The sequence below is a fragment of the Rhamphochromis longiceps genome, linkage group LG17 (assembly GCF_057381845.1).
Source record: "Rhamphochromis longiceps isolate RC_006_pf linkage group LG17, R_longiceps_female_GT1.1, whole genome shotgun sequence".
Lineage (NCBI taxonomy): Eukaryota > Metazoa > Chordata > Actinopteri > Cichliformes > Cichlidae > Rhamphochromis > Rhamphochromis longiceps.
In genome coordinates this window covers 16,762,689-16,782,173 of record NC_140573.1, presented here as the reverse complement: position 1 = coordinate 16,782,173, position 19,485 = coordinate 16,762,689, and the positions used below count along the sequence as shown (strand labels likewise).

At 40.3% G+C, this 19,485-nt stretch overlaps 1 protein-coding gene across 5 annotated transcripts in view; it reads left to right on the top strand.

Annotated features, from left to right (window-relative positions):
- mast2 (microtubule associated serine/threonine kinase 2) overlaps positions 1 to 19,485 on the top strand; it is a 153,860-nt gene that overhangs the window by 42,955 nt on the left and 91,420 nt on the right. Inside the window, exon 1 of one of the 5 annotated variants that reach the window (XM_085387711.1) lies at positions 9,805 to 11,285. The exons of the other annotated variants lie outside the window; for them this stretch is intronic. Coding sequence (XP_085243837.1) covers positions 11,247 to 11,285 — 39 coding nt within the window. The 5' untranslated portion in view covers positions 9,805 to 11,246. Of the gene's footprint in view, positions 1 to 9,804; positions 11,286 to 19,485 lie in introns of those variants that run through there. 5 annotated transcript variants of the gene reach the window in all.

Below are 19,485 nucleotides of genomic sequence, written 5' to 3'. Positions count from 1 at the left end.
CTGTTTCCTGCAGTATATTGCAAGTAAACCTGACAAGTTTGGGATCAAGTTTTAGGCTTGCGACCTAAAATCCAAGTACATTTGCAATGTCTTCCCATATCTTGGCAAGGACCCCAGTCGTCCCACTGGGGAGAGACTTTCTGAAAATGTAGTAATGAGGCTGATGGAACCATTCCTAGACAAGGGCAGAAATGTTACCACGGACAATTTTTTCACATCGCTTTCACTGGCACAAAAACTTCTTAGACGGAAAACCACCATCCTCGGCACAGTCAACAAGATTCGCAGGGAAATTCCTCAATCCACTAGACAGACAGATCGCAATGTATTCACCACTCAGGTATGTTGCAGGTCTTTTGTGGTTCTATGTTTATGTGTTTCATTGTGTGTAAAAGGGCTATGAAAATAACAATTTATCTTATTTCTTAGGTGTTTTCAACCTCTGCTGCCACGCTGACGGCGTATGCGGCCAAACGGAAGAAGACAGTCTATATTCTTAGCAGCATGCACAGCGTGGTTCAGACTGATAACACCACCAAAAGGAAGCCAAACACTGTCACCCTTTACAACAAAACAAAGTGTGGCGTGGATGTGATGGACCAGATGGTTCGGGAGTACACTGTCCGCAAAGGAACACGGCGCTGGCCAGTCGCCGTGTTTTATAACATGATTGACATGGCAGCACTGAATGCACATGTGCTGTATCAAGCATGCACCGGGACGAAGGAAAGACGGGTGGACTTCCTGGTGGCGCTTGCAACAGAGTTGGCTCACTCTCATGTAGCTGCGAAGAAGGCAAGAAAAGATCAGTTGCTTCGGGCAGAACCCTCCACACCGAGCCCTGGAAAAAGAGCCACGTGTCAGGTCAAACACAAATGCAAGAAAAATCAGGCCACTGTGCGATGTGTTCACTGCTACAGGTACACATGTGGTAAATGCAGACGACAGATACCGTGGCAGTGCCAGGATTGTGAGTGATTGCTGAAAATGTTGAAATGTACTCACTCACTTTTTATCATTATTTGTAAATATGTGTACAAATGGTTGGTTTTTTGTACTGTTTTCATCAATAAATGTCAGCAACAAAGGACATACAAAGGACATGTGTTGATTTCTCCCTAAGATGGCAAACTGAAACACTCCACTCCCAAACCCCCTCAATCACTCACCCCCACTCCCCTCCCTCCAGAATTCCTAGGTAACGACCTAATATACATATGAATGACTCCAGCATTTGACTGACTGCTCTCCGGCTTTTAAAGGTAGAAACGCAAAATGATGACTCCGCGGGGGTCTAAGGTAGAAAACCAAAATGACTGCTCTCCGGGGGTCTAAGTGATAATGCTTTCTGAGTCACTCATGCAGCCGGAATCTAAAAGTGTCTGAATACACAAGTAGGCATTTAAATGCCATTTGGAGGGGAATTGCAAGGTTACATCTTCATCTCATAGAGCTCTAAGTTTCATACAATAAGGGGGGCTGGAAGAGAGGATGAAATAATGTCACAGGTGTGGATTTCCCCATCTAACTTTTATTAAAAATAGACTTTAAAGTGACTTAAGTTTGTTTTACTTCACAATGGCTGTATCACATGAAAGAGCTTGGAAGTCAGAGGAAAGAAAAGGTTTTCAGAATTGAAGTTCATAGTGATAATAATATGTGAAGTTAAATGAGGCAACATTAAATGACATATTGTTCTGTTTTTGCTCCATGACTCTGGTCTGTTTTTTTTTTTGTTTTTTTTTGGGGGGGGTTGCGTTTTTTATATGAAATAAAAATAATGATAATATATTTTCAATCTAGCTCATACTGGAAAATTCCACTTAACATCGACTACTCCTTTACCCATCACTTTCTAGCGTAACGTCCAAGGACATCCTGCTTGACTCCTTCAGGACATAGTAACCATTTCTGACAGAAGCATGAGGCAGAATAGAGCTGGTATACATGGAGGAGACAGAAGGATGGAAACGAAACACTTCATTTTGCATGATGAAACTCTTTTAGGCTGAGTGCCAGTACCTCATCTCTGTGCTGTTACAGATAAATTAAAAGTTGTATTTCTTACTGAAAAGAAGAGACTGGGAATCATTCTTGTACGATTCCCAGTCTTGTAAGGCTTCAGGCTTCATTTAAGTACACATTCAATAGCTTTTAACATAGTTTTTATCAGCAGTAATGTTACTTAGTTGAGGTCTGGGTTCAACTGGAGCAGCCAAGCATCTCAATTCTTTTCTTCTTATAGCCGTTCTATATAAATTCTCTGGTGTGCTCGGGATGTTGCATTACACAATTTTTAACCAAGCTTTAGCTGTTGGACAGATGGTCACACATTTCACTCGAGAATACTTTGGACTACAGAGGAGTTCAGTGACTGAACCATTTAACCTTTGAACTCAGGCCTGCAGTTTGCAGTTTTTCTGAGCATTGCACAGTCTGACCTTGGGGTGAATTCACTGGAGCTGGGCACTTTGTTAACACACTGCTGAATGTTCCAGACCAGAACTACGCCTGAAAAACTGAAGAAGCTTCTCTGATGAGAGGTGAAACGTCTTCAAGAAACTCAAAAAAGTCCAGTTGCTTTTCTGTCCAAGCTCTTGAGATTACAATGACGTGGATGGCTGAGCCCTTCACAGACATATTCTATGGAAGTAGTTTCTCAAAGGGTATACTTTCAAAGTATAACACAGAGTCCTGTGAAAACAAAACTAGTTTATTTGCACTTGGGTGAGAACAGAAGGTCCTAAAAACGCCAGAGGTGGTAAAATCTATTCTTGGGAGCTATGTCCTCTTTCAGAGTGACATGAGAGGGAAACACATTCCAGGCAGTTCAGCAGTGCTGTGCGTTAGATAACGGAGTGTCGGCTAGCATGCCTTTTGGGCTTCAGACATTGATCACGATATATGACGAATAATCTGCATAACAGTTGGGGCTAAATGTCACATTTTTGGGTCCGAAAATGTCAGAAAATCAATGATCAGATTTAGTCTGCTGGCAGTTTGTGTGTTATTTTCCTGTTCACCTCCTTCTCTTTGTCCTGAATGTGCGTACTTAGGTGTTGTAAATCAGCCTTATAACAATAAAGGCGATTTGCACAATGAGAGAGTAAACTTTTAAGCCTTGTCAGCAATTATAATCAGTCAGATTGATGTGGTCTGCTCTTGTCTAGATTTTCATTATAATAGAAAGCCTTGCAGTGCTTGCCAACAGTGGTATGTTAGGTGTAGTCTAGTCATTTACCCCTCACGGTCATCTGGTTTCCTCTCTCACTCTGTCTGCTAATAGCAGACTTTATTCATTTGCCTGGAACTTTTATGTCATTTACAAGCTAAAATGTTTAAAAGAAGTCCGAAAATAAAAACCAGAAACCTCAACTGAGTCTGTGCTTCAGTAACTAGAGGAAACAGACGATTAATTCTCCTTTCACATCGGAAAACATTTACAAGACTACAATAATAATAATGCTTTGGTTACAGCGTGAACATAATAAGTAGCAAAGGTTCAATAAGGAGTTAAAGCATCACCTTAAAGGCACTCAAAATTGTTGAGTGGCATCGTGATCTGTACTGAGATTAGGAGGCAGGGGGGAAAAAGCCTGGAGAGGTGGAAGTATGCACAGGAGAGAAGAGGAAGCAATGTGTGTAAATGTGAGGGAGATGGGTGGAACAATGAAGCTCCAAGGAATAGATGTAATAAAGTTAGCTGAGTTTAAATGTCTGGGGTAAGCCATCCAAAGCAATGGACACTGCGCAAGAGAGGTGAAGACGAGTCCAGGCAGGGTGAGTGGGTGCAGACGAATGTCAGGGCTGATTTGTGATTTAAGGATAGAAGCGAGACTGAAAGGGAAGGTTTAGGACGTCTTAGAAATGAGCAGATCAGAGGGACAGCTCAGGTTGAGCAGTTTGGAGAAAAAGAAAAAGCAGTAATGCTGAGATGGTTTGGACATGGTCAGTGGAGCGAAGTGAATATATCGGACAAAGGGTGTTGGATATGGAGCTGCCTGGCAGGAGGAGGTAGGTAAAGATAACATGCAGTATCATTGGTTTTGTATTTTATCAGAAATGACGTAGGCTTCAGTGTAGCATTATGCTGGATGCTTCCTGCACTTCAATTACATTAACAAATACATTCAAACAATGTCCTGTTCTGTTTGGGATGAGGTAATTCAGTTTTGACAGTATCTTCCATCTCTGATGACGGAGAGGAAATTGAATTGTGTTTCCATCTCAGCTCCCCCTCCCTGCCTGCCGCCTCTGATCTGTTTTTCTTCTACATCTCTCCTTTTTGCTGTGAGGTTGGAAACTCTTCCTGGAATGAAATCCCTGTGTTAGTATTGAATTCTTTCTGTTTACTTGCAGCTTTTCTTTATCTTCCGATTAGAGCTAATGCACAGACTAAAAATGTCACCAACAGATTGATTAAAATATTCCAGTGTAAAAGTATGTGCAAAGAATAATTTAGCTTGTGTGTTGTTTTGTGTTACCTGCAATCTTGTAATCCTCCCTCATATGTCAACCTGCCTCATGTATCATCCTCTCTTTCTGTCTCTCTGTTATGAACTATTACATGAATTCGGGGCCATGCCAGACTCAAGTCTGCCTCAAACAGTAAAGCAACCCAGGACTTTAGTCCAGTACGACTCAGTAAAGCATCTTTCCTACTTTTACTGGATGTAAATGTAGGTTCCATTAAAGGGGCATGTTTCAATCTGCCAGACGTCTGAATGTCAGTCCTGGTGCTCTTCGAGTTGTACCTATTGCAAGAAATGATTGTGTGTTGTCTTGTTTTCGGACGAGCAGTATTATTGTGCAGAATATGGCTCGAGCCCTACAACTTTCAACAGTACTTCTCTGCAGCCTTTTTTTTTAATATATACAAACTCAAGATGGCAAATAGCCAGCGGTGTGTGCTGAAGGGTTTGGGAAAGATAAACAAGCAGGATTTCATGTGCTTTGATAAAATCTATTAAGAGAGAAGAGTTGTCCATTAATGTGACTGCTTGCATTCTGAAGTGGTACTGAGGGGAAAAGGGTAAATATAAGTTATGTTTTATGGGCAACAAAAGTGATGTCCCATCTGCTGGCACGAGGCACCCTTTGGTAGGATTGTCTGAGCGGTGACACCTGTCATTCAGGCGAATACAGCAATGAGTATTAGCGCCCTCGGGACTGGTAGAGATAGTACAGAGATGTGGCGACATGACTGTTTGCGTGCGAAGTGACCATTGTGTCACAGATAAATGGGTCCTTAGTGAAACTGCCGTATAGCACCAAACCACAACAACAGCAGCCTCAGGGCAGGTTATATTGTAAGGTAAAGGCTCTGCATTGAAAAAGGAACAGGATGGAACAGCATGTCTGTCTTTAGGAACTTATCATCACTGTGAAACAGGGTGCAGTGTTTGTTGCTGTTTGTTGTGGCTTGACTGAACAGACATTAAACACACACACCATTGCGCATTGAGCCAGAGCTGCTGCAGTCGCCAGCAGTCTTTTGAACTGAGTTTGAACTTACACACATGCACACACCTACTTCCATACATATAGATGCACGGCGATATCTTACGTCAGTGTAACCTTTTGACCTACTATAGCTGCACAGTACGCCAAAGCACATTTTGCATGATAGAGATCAATTCAAAGCAGGATACAGAGAGAAGATTTGACTTGGCGAGCCCCTGATAAAACAGTCCTAATCTGTGTGTCTGTGTGTGTGCATTTGGATTTTTGTATCATCAAGAGCTTGTTTCTCACTATGTCTTTACCCCTGACAGCAGACATAGTCAAGTTTAGCTTTAGCCCTTATCATGAGGACTGGAGTCTGGCTTCCTCTGCCCTTTATTGAGAGCCTTGAAATGACTGTAGAGTGTGACTGACAGAGAACAGAGCCTTCTGGATCTTATTTAGGATTATTAAATATTGTTTCCCTTGGGATTAGTGGTTGAATGTAAACATTCATATTGGAATCCTTTTAAAACATCTTTAGTTCTCTTGTTGCATTTACTGTAGCATAGAGAAAATGACAAATAACAAAAAATAAACATTCAGTTTAGATAATCTGAAAAAGAGCCAAGATAAAATTAAAATCCGTTTCAGATTCCTTATTGTCAGTGCACAGTTATCCAGTGATTAATAATCCAAACCCGAAACTGTTAATTGCACAAGTGACTCAAAAGCTGTAGCATTACACACAGATGGTCCTTGAGCCATGCTGGATCCACGCACAGCTACTCTGTGTTTCCCAGACGGCTTCATTTCTGTACTTCCTAATTATGTTATCTACCACTTTCTAGTCATACATTTCATTTAATCCAGTTTACAAAAGTTGAGACTTGAAGGGAAGACAGGCCACATTAGTCTTTGTCTTAATTTGTACTCTGTACCTCTACCCTAGTTCTCTCTATCCTCTCTTTCTTCTGCCCTTTCTCCCTCTCACGGTGTAAAGCCTTTTCAGGCTTACTCAGCATTTTCTTATCAATGCCCCGATGGGGACAAAGCTTTATGCAACGGCTGTGTGTCCACATCTTTCTTGCTCTTATTTCCCTCTCTTCGTTCGCTTTTTCTCTTTAGCTTTCATCTGCTTTCAGCATCAACACATTGTTCTATATAAACCATCTGCAAAAATCAAGAATAAGTCGACCAGTCACTCAGACTTCAGGAAACCCAAAAATGATGTCACCATCTCTCACAGCAAAACAAAGAAACCATGGTCATTACAGACGAGAATAAGCACAGAAAGAAAAGCGGACTGTTCAGCCGGATTTCTCTTACCTGGACCAAATGAACCACATCTCCATACGTAGAGCTATTAAGCCGCTGCAGCTGTGAACAGCTTTGTGTATGATAAAGAAGTGGTGCGTTGAAAGGCAAAGCTGGATTGAAAAGTGATTTCAGAGCTTTGTGGTTATGTAAGATCGCAGCTCTTTCAAGTGTGTGCATTTTAGTTGGTCTCTATTATTGTGGAAATTGCACCCTCTGCCTCCTGTCACTGATGGAGTTGAATAACACTGTGTTCACATTCTTCATCCTGTGCCAAACACCTTCATGTTTAATTTATTCAGACTGAGCTTTCTCCTGCTGTCCTGTCTGACACACACATCCAAATACACCGTCAGCACAATGCTCAGACAGAGCAGCACGCAACCTGTCTGCATAATGCAGACACACACACACAGAGCTGTCATCCTACTACTCATTTCATAGTTTTCATTTTCGGGCGGGGCTGTTGCATAGTGCTGTTTGATACCTTTCTCTACAGCTCTCTGTTAATGCTTTTATTTTTTCTATTAATCTTCCAATTGCTTGTTTCTTTAGGACTGTCCATTATCGCACTGGACAAATGTAGTATTGTGTTTATATAATTGTTGTGACTGATTTCCTGGCATTAACTTTATTTCCCCTGAAACTCATTTACTCCGATTGTTTTATTTCAGCGTGTCTGTATACACATGCATGACTCTGAGATATCCGTCAGGCTGCTGTCCAGACAGCCAGCCAGCTGGCTGCAGGACAGTTTGACTAATAGTAGACCAACCCATCAAGCTGATGAATGAAGCAACACAAACAGGAGCTCTTTATCTCAGCTCCTTTATTATACAAAGAAGATGACCATCGTGTCTGGCACAACAGCCTGTATTCCAAACCCTCAACCAATTTAACACGAAATATCAGGTATCAATAACATGATTTCATATTGTCTGTTTATTGAGCCACATTGCAATGGCCCATTAACTTGACGACAACACAAATGTTGTTAAATCTTGTGTATTTGGTAGACAGATTTCTTTACAGTCAGCTGTGGCCCAGAGCTATTAGTCAGAACCTTCTGTTCAAAAATCTCTGAGGTTATACTGAAAACAGGTTCTTTAAAACAATCTTCCTAAACAGTGAACTAAATTTATAATTACGCAACTTCTAACTAATTTTCTGCACAGCCACACTGCATAGGTCACTGTTACACACTGGATTATGTTAGAAATATGGTCTCAAGGCAGATTTCCCAGTTTTCCAGTATCAAAATGTAATACTAATAAATGGGTAGGTACATACTGCTAAGTACTTAGTACTTATTATAGCTTTAATAATTCTAATTTGTGTCCTGAAGTATGATGTTGAAAGACACGTTGATCATGTCATCTTCATCATCATGATGAGTCTGGCATCTGGTTGGAAGGTGAAATACGATGTCCATGTTGTAGCTGATTTACAAAATGTTCCTGTGAGTTTGTGGGTGCTGGACGCAATGTTACGCTAAATCCGAGTATTATAGGGATAATGTAGTAGAAACAGGATAATAATAGGCATGTGTATCATGCCTTTATTGCCCTTGACCTCTAACCTCACACTGGGTGTGAGTGTAGGTGCCCACATGCTAGACTACTTTCATTTCAGTGTCTCTGTATGCGTTTTAATTTAAGCCAAGCTGCATTCAGTCCACTACACAAGCAGTCAGTCGGTGGGCTACTGTCCACCAGTCTTGTGGCTAAGTGAACATTCCTCTGTGTGGCCCCTTTGGCCTTTGCACTCACTAACACTGGGGCTTTGACCAGAGGATGGGGGCCCAGACAGGGCTGCTGGAGCTCAGTTTGATATGGATTACTCAGGGTCTGATCTCCCTCTACACACACAGCAGTGGCTGAACAGACGAATCTGTCCATGGTCAGTGTTGTGTTTGTGCTGTATACAGTATATATATGCATGCACCAGCAGACATATACTCTCTCTCTTCTGCTTGTTTTTTTTTTTTTTTGCTTGGTTATTCAAACCATCCATTCATTCTCATTACCATTCTCTCATGTCTTTGTGAGTCATCAGTACATGGCTCTCTGTGGCGTGTAGGAGGACTCCAGACGCTCTGCCTTCCTACAGTTCAATCTATCCTTCCATCACTTTTTTGTCCCCATTCCTGTTTTTGTTTTTTTCGCTTCTTTGCTCCTTTGCATCTCTCTTGTTTGTGGAGGAGGATCACCAGTTAAAAATAGTGTTCTGGTGTCACTTACCAAAACCTGTCAAAACAAGATATATCCAGAAAAGGTAAACATTTTCAGATCTTTACAAGTGACAGTTATTGTAATCAATTTTTGATCCAGCTGATTGGCTGAACCTTTATTTTCTTTCTCTGAAAAGAAATTGAAAGTTTCCTTGGCTGTGTGTTTACATCCACCCTCTTTTCATCTTCATCTTAAAACACAAGGTAAAATACGTTTTTAACTCTTTTTATGTGATATTAAAGGGAAAAATGAGACACTTTGAAGCTTTATAAAGGCTCACTTACATGCTTTTGGTCATACCTCCAAGTTCTTGTAAGATGAGGAAAGCGGTGGCTGTAATACCAGCATCTTTAATGCCTATGGCTTTAAGCACAGGTGAACACAGGTGTATGTTTGCGTGTCCACATACTTTTACATACAAACCATCAGGGATAATATATTTTTTTTAAAATTAAAAAGAGAGTTGTGTGAAAAAGTGATCATCCAAAACCTCTGATCAGTGCATTCATGATTAATTCATGTGTATAAAATAATGATGCATTAAGCACACATTGCTCTGTGTGTGCGTGTTGCAAGGTGCAAAGGCAGCATCTTGTTTTGGTTAGAACCAGGCGAGGTTATAGTGACGGATACACAGCGCACACGAGTGGAGAGGGAGGCGGAGCACTTGTCCCTGCTCCATTCATTGTGAGCAAAGCCTCTGTCTCCTGCTTGTGCCTGATAGGCCGTCTCTGCAGAGAGAGAGGGAGAGAAAGAGAGAGAGGTTGAGCTTGTGGAAAAAGAACAGAGGGAGGAGCTGGAGCATGTGAGCATACTGACACATCAGAGAGAGCAAAGAAAGGCAACAACAGAGGGGACGCAGAGATTTGAGGAACAGAAGACAAGAGAAGAGGAAGGAAGGAATCCTCTTGGAATCCTCAGCTGTTCTTCTCAGAGACGGAAACGCTCATCCCTCCTGCCTTGTTCGTCCCCTTGTGTTACTACTCTCAGCTGATCTGGATCTCCTCCTCCCCACAGCCTTTTGGAGAAACACTGAAAACTGAAAGATGCAGGAGAAGGTGCAGGAGAGGACGGCAGAGATGAAGCGATGACTAACATGCATGATGGGGTTGTGTGTGTGGCGGATGCTTGTGTGCGTGTCTGCGAGACCCCTATGGCTTTAACTGTATGGAATCTGGCCCTTTTGGTTGGCATGGAGATGGATGCGAGGTGCCTTCTTGCTTAGTAAATCACTGCTAGCAAACAAACACTTTTTTTTAGTCTACACTCTGTGTCGTCTGGTGAGTCTAACAGCTTTGTGTCTTTCTTTTCTAATCTCAAGCCATAAAACTGATTGAGGAAAAGCAGGCTTTTCTCTAAACTCTGGATTGAGTGTCACTTAGCAGGTTGAGCACATAGGGCCTGTCAGTCCTGACTGATCCCTCCATAGAAAGAAACTCTGGAAGCCTGCTTGCCTGCTTGTGTTTTTGCAGTGATTTCGGGACCTTGTTACAGCTCAGCTCTAATTAAGCCAGAGGCAAGCAAGCTGGTGCCTTCCCATTTATGTTTTGCCTCCTTTCAGTCTCTTTTTCCCCTCCCTCTGTCCACCCCCTGAGGCCTCATCGTCATCATTAATTTCTATTGCAAGCTGCACATGAATAATGGAAGGAGCAGAGTTTCCTCTGGACTAGTGCCTTAGGGGTGGGAGGCAAACGGAGGAGGACAGATGAAGAGACTCGAGAGTCAGAAACCAGAAAAAAGGAGCTGAGCGCCTCACTGTACACTCTGGGAAACTGAGGGGTGTGTCCAGTGCTGAATAAATGAATGGAACATACAGGGAAGATACGGAGGATGAGCTTTCACCATTCTCTACAACAAGTTTGAATACACACAAAAGATAAAGAAATGGAAGAGATCAACATTAGACCAGTCTTCTGTGCTTTTATTTTCCCTCCACAGTTAGTATAACAGCCTTGGATTTTGTATATATATATCAATATATACACACACATATTTTTATTCACCTTATTGACTGAATCCCATCTATTTGGCACTGAAACCTGAAACCGATCACCTCAGTGACGTCTCAGAGAAAAAACAGGACTCTTAAAGCTTCTGATTGAAATGGAAAACGATGACAACCTGATGAGTAAAGCCTTGACGGACAGTAAAGAGGGGTGGAGGCTCTGATCTCACTACTTCCATGTGGACAGACTTCCTAGAAAGTGCCTGAACTTTGTTGCTTTGAAAACAAAAGATACCTAACCTCGCATTATCATGGATGACTCAAGTATTTTGAGACGCAGGGGCCTGCAGGTAGGCTTCTAGTGCTTTTTTTTTTTGCTGTTTGTGTGTGCGTGTGTGCATTTTTTAACTTAAGACTGGAGCATATTATTTCTCTGTAGTTTGCAGAGATAAACTGTCCTGCACTGAAAGGAGAGGTTCAGAATACTTGAATATGCACAGTTTTGATGCTGCTGCATTCGTCAAACATGCACCCAAGCAGTCACGGAGACTGACCCTATCACATCACAATATACCATTATTTGTTCACACTCACTTAAACAGATGCGTAAACCATATCACCAGGCCTATCCAATTTCCCTCTGGTGGAAGTTGGTAAATGATGCAACAGCCTAGTGAACAACAACAAGCAATTGTGTATCATAGCACTCAGAATGTGGACAGCCTGTCAGGTTCATGTCACACCTTTAAATAATAACCATTTATAATTCAAGCAATTAATTTACGAAGGACTATATAAGAGTTTTGTTATCTTTTAGCTCCATGTTCTATTAGTAAGAACATCAGTCTAAAATCTAAACTACTAACTTTAAGGCTACAAATGTGAAATGGAATGAAAACTGATCCTGCTGCTACACCAGACAGTGTCTATCATCCATTTGAATGAATTTTAAAAACAAATTAATTCAGGTTACATAGAACTATGTAAAATCATGTAACATCCCTGCTTGTGTTGTCAAGCCCAATTGTGTATAGGTTCATTCTTCCACTACAAATTACCTTGTCAGTTTTACGGGTGGAGCATCTTGAGTGGTGATATCGATACAAATATCGATACTGCAGTAAATTAAAATACTTTGGGAAGACTATGAACAAAGAGGGCTTACCTCTTGCATCACCATCCTGAGATAACTTGAATTAAATTCAGTGCAAGCTAATTAGCTTGCGCTAATTCAGTGCAAGCTAATGGTCCAGTCACATGACTAAAAATAGGACAGTCCTGACATCTACAAGAAAAAATACATTGTTGGCTGCCTGGTGTTTGTATTACATTGAAGTCACTCTGGGACTGATTGCAGCTAGTGGTGACTAAATGCTTGCAGATAGTTTAAGGGGGGTTGCACACTTGTGACCATGTTTGATTGCAAGGCGATTGCACAGACTGGCTGATAGGAGGCAACCTTTCTGCAAACAGTTGCAGTCTTACGTGGACTGACTGCAGTCACTCTCAGAGTGAAGGTTTGCAAATAATTGCCTCATTTATAAAAGCAGACAGATTGCCAGCATGTTGCCATCAAGCTAAATTAGTCGTTCTCAATGAGTATAACTTGAGGGGACTCGACTCATCTGGTTGCCAGCTGGTTGCATTATCATTACGTTGCTATAGAACAGGAAGGTTTCTGAAGGCAAATGTAACAATTAAATGCACATTTGTGTTAAATGTGAATTTCTGGCTATGTAAACAACGACAGATATGTGATTTTCAACAACTTCAAAAACAACATTTTAAAAAATAGATTGATCCATTAAACCAAGATACATTTTTTTTTGTTTGCATTGTTTTTCCTTCCTTTCCCGCACACGGCTGAAAAGCTGAAAAAGAAGCTTGACAAATGTTGAGTCAGCAGATGGTGTCATCTACATCCTAAATCCGAGAGGCCAAGGACAAATGCACGTGTTAGAGACAGGTTTAGTCTAAGATTAGCTTTTCCTTCAGGTCTTGCCTTACACTGTTAGATTTCCAGGAGAAATGAGGACACAAGGTTCTGCACACAGTGGCGATGAAACGGTGTTCTAGTACTGTATTTATGGTGTTTAAATAGCTTTGTGTCGAGAGGAACTGGGGCTTGAATGAGGCCACCTTGTAAGGAGTGACAACCTGGATTTTCTTAGATTAACTCTGTTTTCCACGTCACAGCGTTGTAGTGTCAGGTCGCAGACAGCTTTTTAGTGCTTTTATTTGTGAACAACAGTTAATCGGTTAATTGAACACACTGCTAAAATGGTTTTGAATTATTGATTTAAAAACGGATTTTCTAAATAACACCAATGTCTAGACAGTCAGACACTGCACACAGTGTTATACTCAAACAACTACAACATCATTTACTACTCGAGTATTTCCATGTAGAGATCAATAACTAATACTGACACCGTTGTAATGTTGACAAATACTAATGAAACCATGTTCTCCCTCAGCACCAGTTAACCAGTTTTTATGCGCTCATGTTCACCAGAAATCGAGAGCTGATAGTTTGTGAGGTTCAATGTTTTAAAGCTTCATCCTTAAATCAGACATTTACTCTTTCACTGTTATGTCTCATCATGGGAAATGACAGGGTAACAATGGTGCTGTATGGTTGTCCTTAGGTGTTTGTTTTTTTTTTGCCAAGCTGACAAACCGAAAACTGACAACTGCTCATTTGTTCATCTGGACACAGCAGCTCTGTCTGGGCTGGGTATATTTGTTGGAAGGGATGTTTACTCTCTGTAAATCTCTTTATGGCTAAGTGCCCACAGTTGGATACAAACCCTGTCGGCTGGACAGATTAAAAGCACAACCAGCTGCCATGAATTGCTAGACATGGACCCAAATGTAGACTAACCAGACTCACTGAACAAACTGAAAAAGCACCTTTATTTAAAAGGTGGATTATTAAAAACAACAGAGTCCATACAAAAAAAGAAACACAGGGAATTTAAACTGAATCCACAATACTAAACAACTGGCTGGGAGTATGTAGGATAATAGACAACGCAACAAAGGATGTGTGGAGCCTGGGGCTGTTTATATTAAATGACAAATTAGGGCTAATCAGGGGGATAGGGCACACCAGAGTGGAACAGGTAAGACAAATCAGGAAATACTGAGATAAAGGAAACAAAACAAAATAGTAGACAAAAGACTATCAAAATGAAACAGGAAGTAACACAAAACCCAGTGTTAATGACACCAGCAGTCCGAATCTGTGGCCCTTAGAGGCTGTAGTGTGTGTTTGCTCATTCTTTAATGGTACCAGTGCTGAAGCTAACATGTTAATTTGATTTGTGGTGCTGTAGGACATATAATTGGGTCATTACAATCAAAATCCTTTATCCGCTGAAAAGAAAGAATAATATCATGAAACACCATGCTTTTTTAGATATATTTATGAGTTGAAATTCTGGCCAAAGGTCAGTCATCTTTTAAAGCGATAAATATCTGGAGCTTTCTTTGAGACTATTAGGCAATTGGGTTTTAAAATGAACCATCATGGCTCAAAAGGTTGCTGAAAGGAACATTGTAGGCTTATAATGACACTGGAAGAAGTGTCAGGGTGGCCACTGAAAGGAAAGCATTTTAACAGCAAAGTTGTTTGTTGAAGTACATACTGGAATAAAGATGCGCGTTTTTTTTTCCACCATCAGAAAAATACAGAAGTTGAAGTTAAACTGGTGAAATAATAGCTCACAAACGATATCTAACAACAGTAACTTTGGTCTGTCTACAATCTGGTTTATTACTGTCAAATGTTAGATTTTGGGATAATGATGATGATTTTACATTTTTATATTTATTGACATTTGTGAAGTTCTTTTTGGTATAGCAGTTTATCATGATTATGATTATTGTTATTATTATTATTATTATTAGTAGTAGTAGTAGTAGTGGTAGTGGTAGTGGTGGTACAAGTAACATATCGGTCTTTAAATGTAACTGAATAGATGTAATGCAAAAGTGTATGAATAGTATTAAAACTAAAAATTTCCAGACAAATAGATGGATAGACTTGTCAATATCTTTAAGACTTTTCTTTGTAGGAACCTCAAAAACACACCAAAGGTTTGTGTGAGCAGTGTCCTTTTTCTGGCTTGTCCTTGAAACTTGTGAGGACACGTGTTCTCTTATTAGCTTCCCAGTCAGATAAGATATATAGCCTGAGGTCAGCAGTCGGCCTTTCATCAGGCCACTGTCAGCCTGACACTGTGAAGTAGTGTGATCTTTCAAACCCAAACACAGAGCACAGGTCACCTACTTGACTGCTGGGTTAGAGATAGTAAAAGAAAATGTGGTCGGGGTGAAAGGTCAAACAGATAGCTGTCATGTTAAGCTTAGTGGATCGAATCGGATCGGTATTCTATTCACTGTCTTCTGGTGTCTCTGTGTTGTTTTCTAGGGTGAATATGTAGGAGTTGGTGAGCTATAGCCATTAATACAGCTGTCTTAAGTCTCTGCTTCAATAATACCAGCAAGGCCTTGTTGGTTTGCTGTACATATGGTTGTGGTAAAATGTGTGTATAACTTTCGGTGGGTTAAGTTTAACTGCACAATAAAAGTGCGTCTGCTCCTTTTGTTTGTGTTTATTATGAACATGTTTTATTTATCGCTCCACAGCTGTTGGGCTATAGGGTTGAGCTTGCCTCTACCCTGATCAGTGTAACGCATAATGCAAATTCTGTCTGTGTAGAATGACTATTTTGCCCCGTGTGCATGTGTTCTGTTGTCATTTGAGAAACAGGATTAGTTCTGCCATTCAGAACTCCAACAGCAGCAGACTGAAACAAAAGCCTGTCTGTCTCTGATTATGTCTTAAATTAAGAATCTTTATCATGGCTCTGTGCTGACATCAGCCTGTCTGAGCTCTAGGAAAGCAGCTCATATCAGCTGGTATCAGCTTCCATTCAAAATTGCTGTCGCATGAATTTAAAGACTGTTCTTCACCATAAGCTCTTCTTGTTCAGAAAAGACGGTATGGTGAAATTATATACCAGCTGGTTTCCTCTCGTAGGTTCAGCATCGAATAATTCAAAAGACAGAGAGCAAAACAATAGGTGGGTAATTTTGTAAGTTTCAATCCTATAAATTCCCCCAAATCACACCAACCGAGATCACAAAACCTTCTGTAGGCAGAATTATGACTGTAAAATATTTTTATGAATTATTTATAACTTTAAGTTACTCAATGTAAAATGTCTGTAAACCCAGAGTGACAACACACTGCAAACACAGACAGTCTTTAAAAAGTACTGACTCACACTTATTTTGTATCTCAATGTCTTTTAAAAGGAAAGAATCACATCTAAAAACAGCCGTTATCATGATTCTTCTTAATCTCCACCCAGAAGATGTAAATTACACGAACAGATACCAGCTCCATGTGCATGAAGACACTTGTAAAGACAATGCATGCTAGTAAAGGTTTCTTGGATCTCTATGAAGGCTATTTTTAGTCATTACGTATTTTTTACTGTTGGCAATGTACACTAATATTTTTGGTACTCATTCATAGTCATTATTTATATGTAACAGGCCAAAACAATGTTGGTGGAATCTTTGTCCACCAAAGAGTTTTTAGTCAGAGGAGTACATGAGTTTTCAGAATTGTGATTTAATCCAGAAAACTCGTTATATCTCTGCTTTTGTCGTCAAATTCTTTTTTCTTTTGTCTCTTTACACGGTTTGACGATTTGTTTACTTTAAGGATACTTTATATACTTTGTTGGAGTCATTTCTGCATAATGCACAATTTGGGGGCCCATAATGGTGCTTAAGAACAATCTGGCAAGAGTTCAGTGTCTCATATAAATGAACGCTGCTACCTACAGTTGGGATTAATACAGGATTTTTTTTCTTTTTTCTTCAGATTAGCTATACATTTTCTCTTATTTGCTTCTGTTGATTGTTCTGACTCGCTTGCTTTTACTGTTTTTTTAATCATACACTATGATGGTTGTGCCTCTCAAATCGATGGAGAGAATCTGTTGTTGCTTTCCTTTCCCAGCTGTGGATAATTTTACTTTTTGGCCAAAGAACAATCTCAAACTGAAATGTGTTGAGCAACTCTAGATAGGTGAGAATGTGAAACTGAGATTAAACAAATCAAGCAAAGGGAGATCAGGCTAATGGAGAGAAAAATCCAGCCAATTAAAAGTAAACAGACAAATCTCCTTTATGGATTAGGAGTTCTTAAGGGTGTTGGTTTCACTGGGAACAGAACAGTCTTACAAGAGCACCTCTGAGAGTGCTTGTGTGTTCTGCAATGGCTCGTCTGCAGGCTAATGAAAAAGCAGACAGGGACAGGAGGTCTCTGGCATGCAGGCGCTCGGTCAGCTGGTACGGTTTGAGGTTGAATTTGATCAAGGAGACCAATGAGGCAGCTTCACAGGTCAGCCAGGTATGATTCAGACATCTAGGATATTTTCCATGATGCTAATATGCCAGTGTTGAATAGCTACAACTCAGTGCCATTATTACGTGTGTGATATAAATATTAGAATATCCTTCCACTTGCTTTTTTCCTGAATGAAGTTAAAGCAGATAACCCTCTTAGTGCCAACTAACACTGACGTGTTATTGCTGGTTGTAGCGGCTTATTTTAATTCTTTCATTTAAAACATACTAGCAACAAACAAACTTACAGGTACAAAGATGGAAATGATTTGTAATGAATTTCAGCTGAACAAGAGTTGCTTCAAGTAGTTCGGGCATAAAAGCTTCAAGCAAATCTTGTATATGTTCTATACACTAATCACATTTTGTCTGAAAAGAACTATTTTGTAAAGCAACAATGTCCACCTGTCAACTATAATACAACATTTCCCTTTGACCAAAAAAACTTTGATAAATTAATTGATAGGGTTGAAGTCATATGATTTCAGTTAGTTAATATGAAATAAGTTCTTGATTTCCATCCTGAGGTCTGAGGAAATTTACAAGGTTTTTACACCAGTTTGTTGTTATCCAAGCACACATCAATTCCACTGGAATTATAGTAACATTTCGTCCCCGCTGTTGTTGATTTCCCCTCTCAGAATCTTTTTTATTCTTATGTTTTTCTGCTCTTGGTGGTAAATCGATATTGTACTCCTTTTAAGCAGAGCAGTAACTTGTGACCTTGCCTCACTGTGCTGTTGAAATCACTGCAGCTGCTATTTATCAGAAGCCCAGAAAATCAGACTGCAGCTGCTCCACGCTATCTGACAATCCTCAGAGCTGCTAATAGACTGCTCTGTGAGAAATCGAGTTCTGCCAGCTTCCTGTTGGTCTATCAATAAACCAGATATTCAGAGAAAGACATGTGGCAAAGAACATTTAATGCTGTGAGCATTTCATTTGTTATCAATGATGATACATTGTCCCATACTTAAATTACTATGGCAAATAAAGCAGACACATCTTAAATAATTTTCCTGGTTTGGACACCAAACAGAAAGCTCTCTGTGGACATGCATAAATTGCCACATAAATCTCCCAATTTAAGTTCTTGAGTGTTACAGTTAACAACTGATTGACATCATAATTATCAGTCATGCCCTGCAGTCGTGCTAGTTCCAAAACTCGTATCGGGAATTCTAAAATGTGACTTTAAATTAACCTTGATAGCTGCTTCCGGAACCTCCGGAGTTAAATGCCATGATGGTCATTAGCTAATGGGGCTATGTGCCAAGTAAGAAAAAGATTGCTTTAAAACTTAAAAATTCGTATGTTAGTTTCTGTTATAAGATGTTTCTGGGAAAAAAGATTATTGAATTGGACGACATGATGGGACTTTTCCCCCCCACATAATGTCAAAACAACACAAAACAACCTATATATATATATACAGAAACATATTAATTAATTACTTAAAATTAATTTAAAATCACAATTAACTTAAAGTTAGTAAGAATCTAAGATTATCAACCTTCTGTCTACATTGTAATGCAGTCTATTGTGTTGCATATAGTCTGTTCCTTACCTTCATTGTTCATCAACCACTGTGGTTTTCTCGCCTTTACCGTTCTCCTCCTCCTCCTCCTCCTCCTCCATGCCCTTCATCTTCCTTTTATCTGTCGTCCTGCGGGCATACACCTCTCAACATGATAAAAGCCAATGCCTGGAGGGTGGCAAGCCTGCTGCCATTCTGGTGTTGAAGTGCAACGACGGCACAGGGAGACAAGTGGGTGGGGAGGGGGGGGGGAAGAAATTGAAAGAGATGTAGAGCACTGTTTGACTTATTGTCTCATCCACAATCTCAGTTATGGAAGAGAAGGGAGCACAGTTCCATTTCTTTTGTTTGTGTCTAGAAAAAAAACATCAGACATGCTAAACTCTTAATATTTGAACAAAAGTGATTGGGTGTCAGGCACTTTGGGTCTCTCACCTCCCTAGCGGAGTGTGACTCATTAGCTGTCTGGCTTTTCTTTTCCCAACTTTACTAAAGTGAGGTTGTGTTTTATCCAACACTAAACTGCAATCTGTGCCGATCATTATATGTAAGCCATGGAATTTGCTGTGCAGTATAGCAGAGGA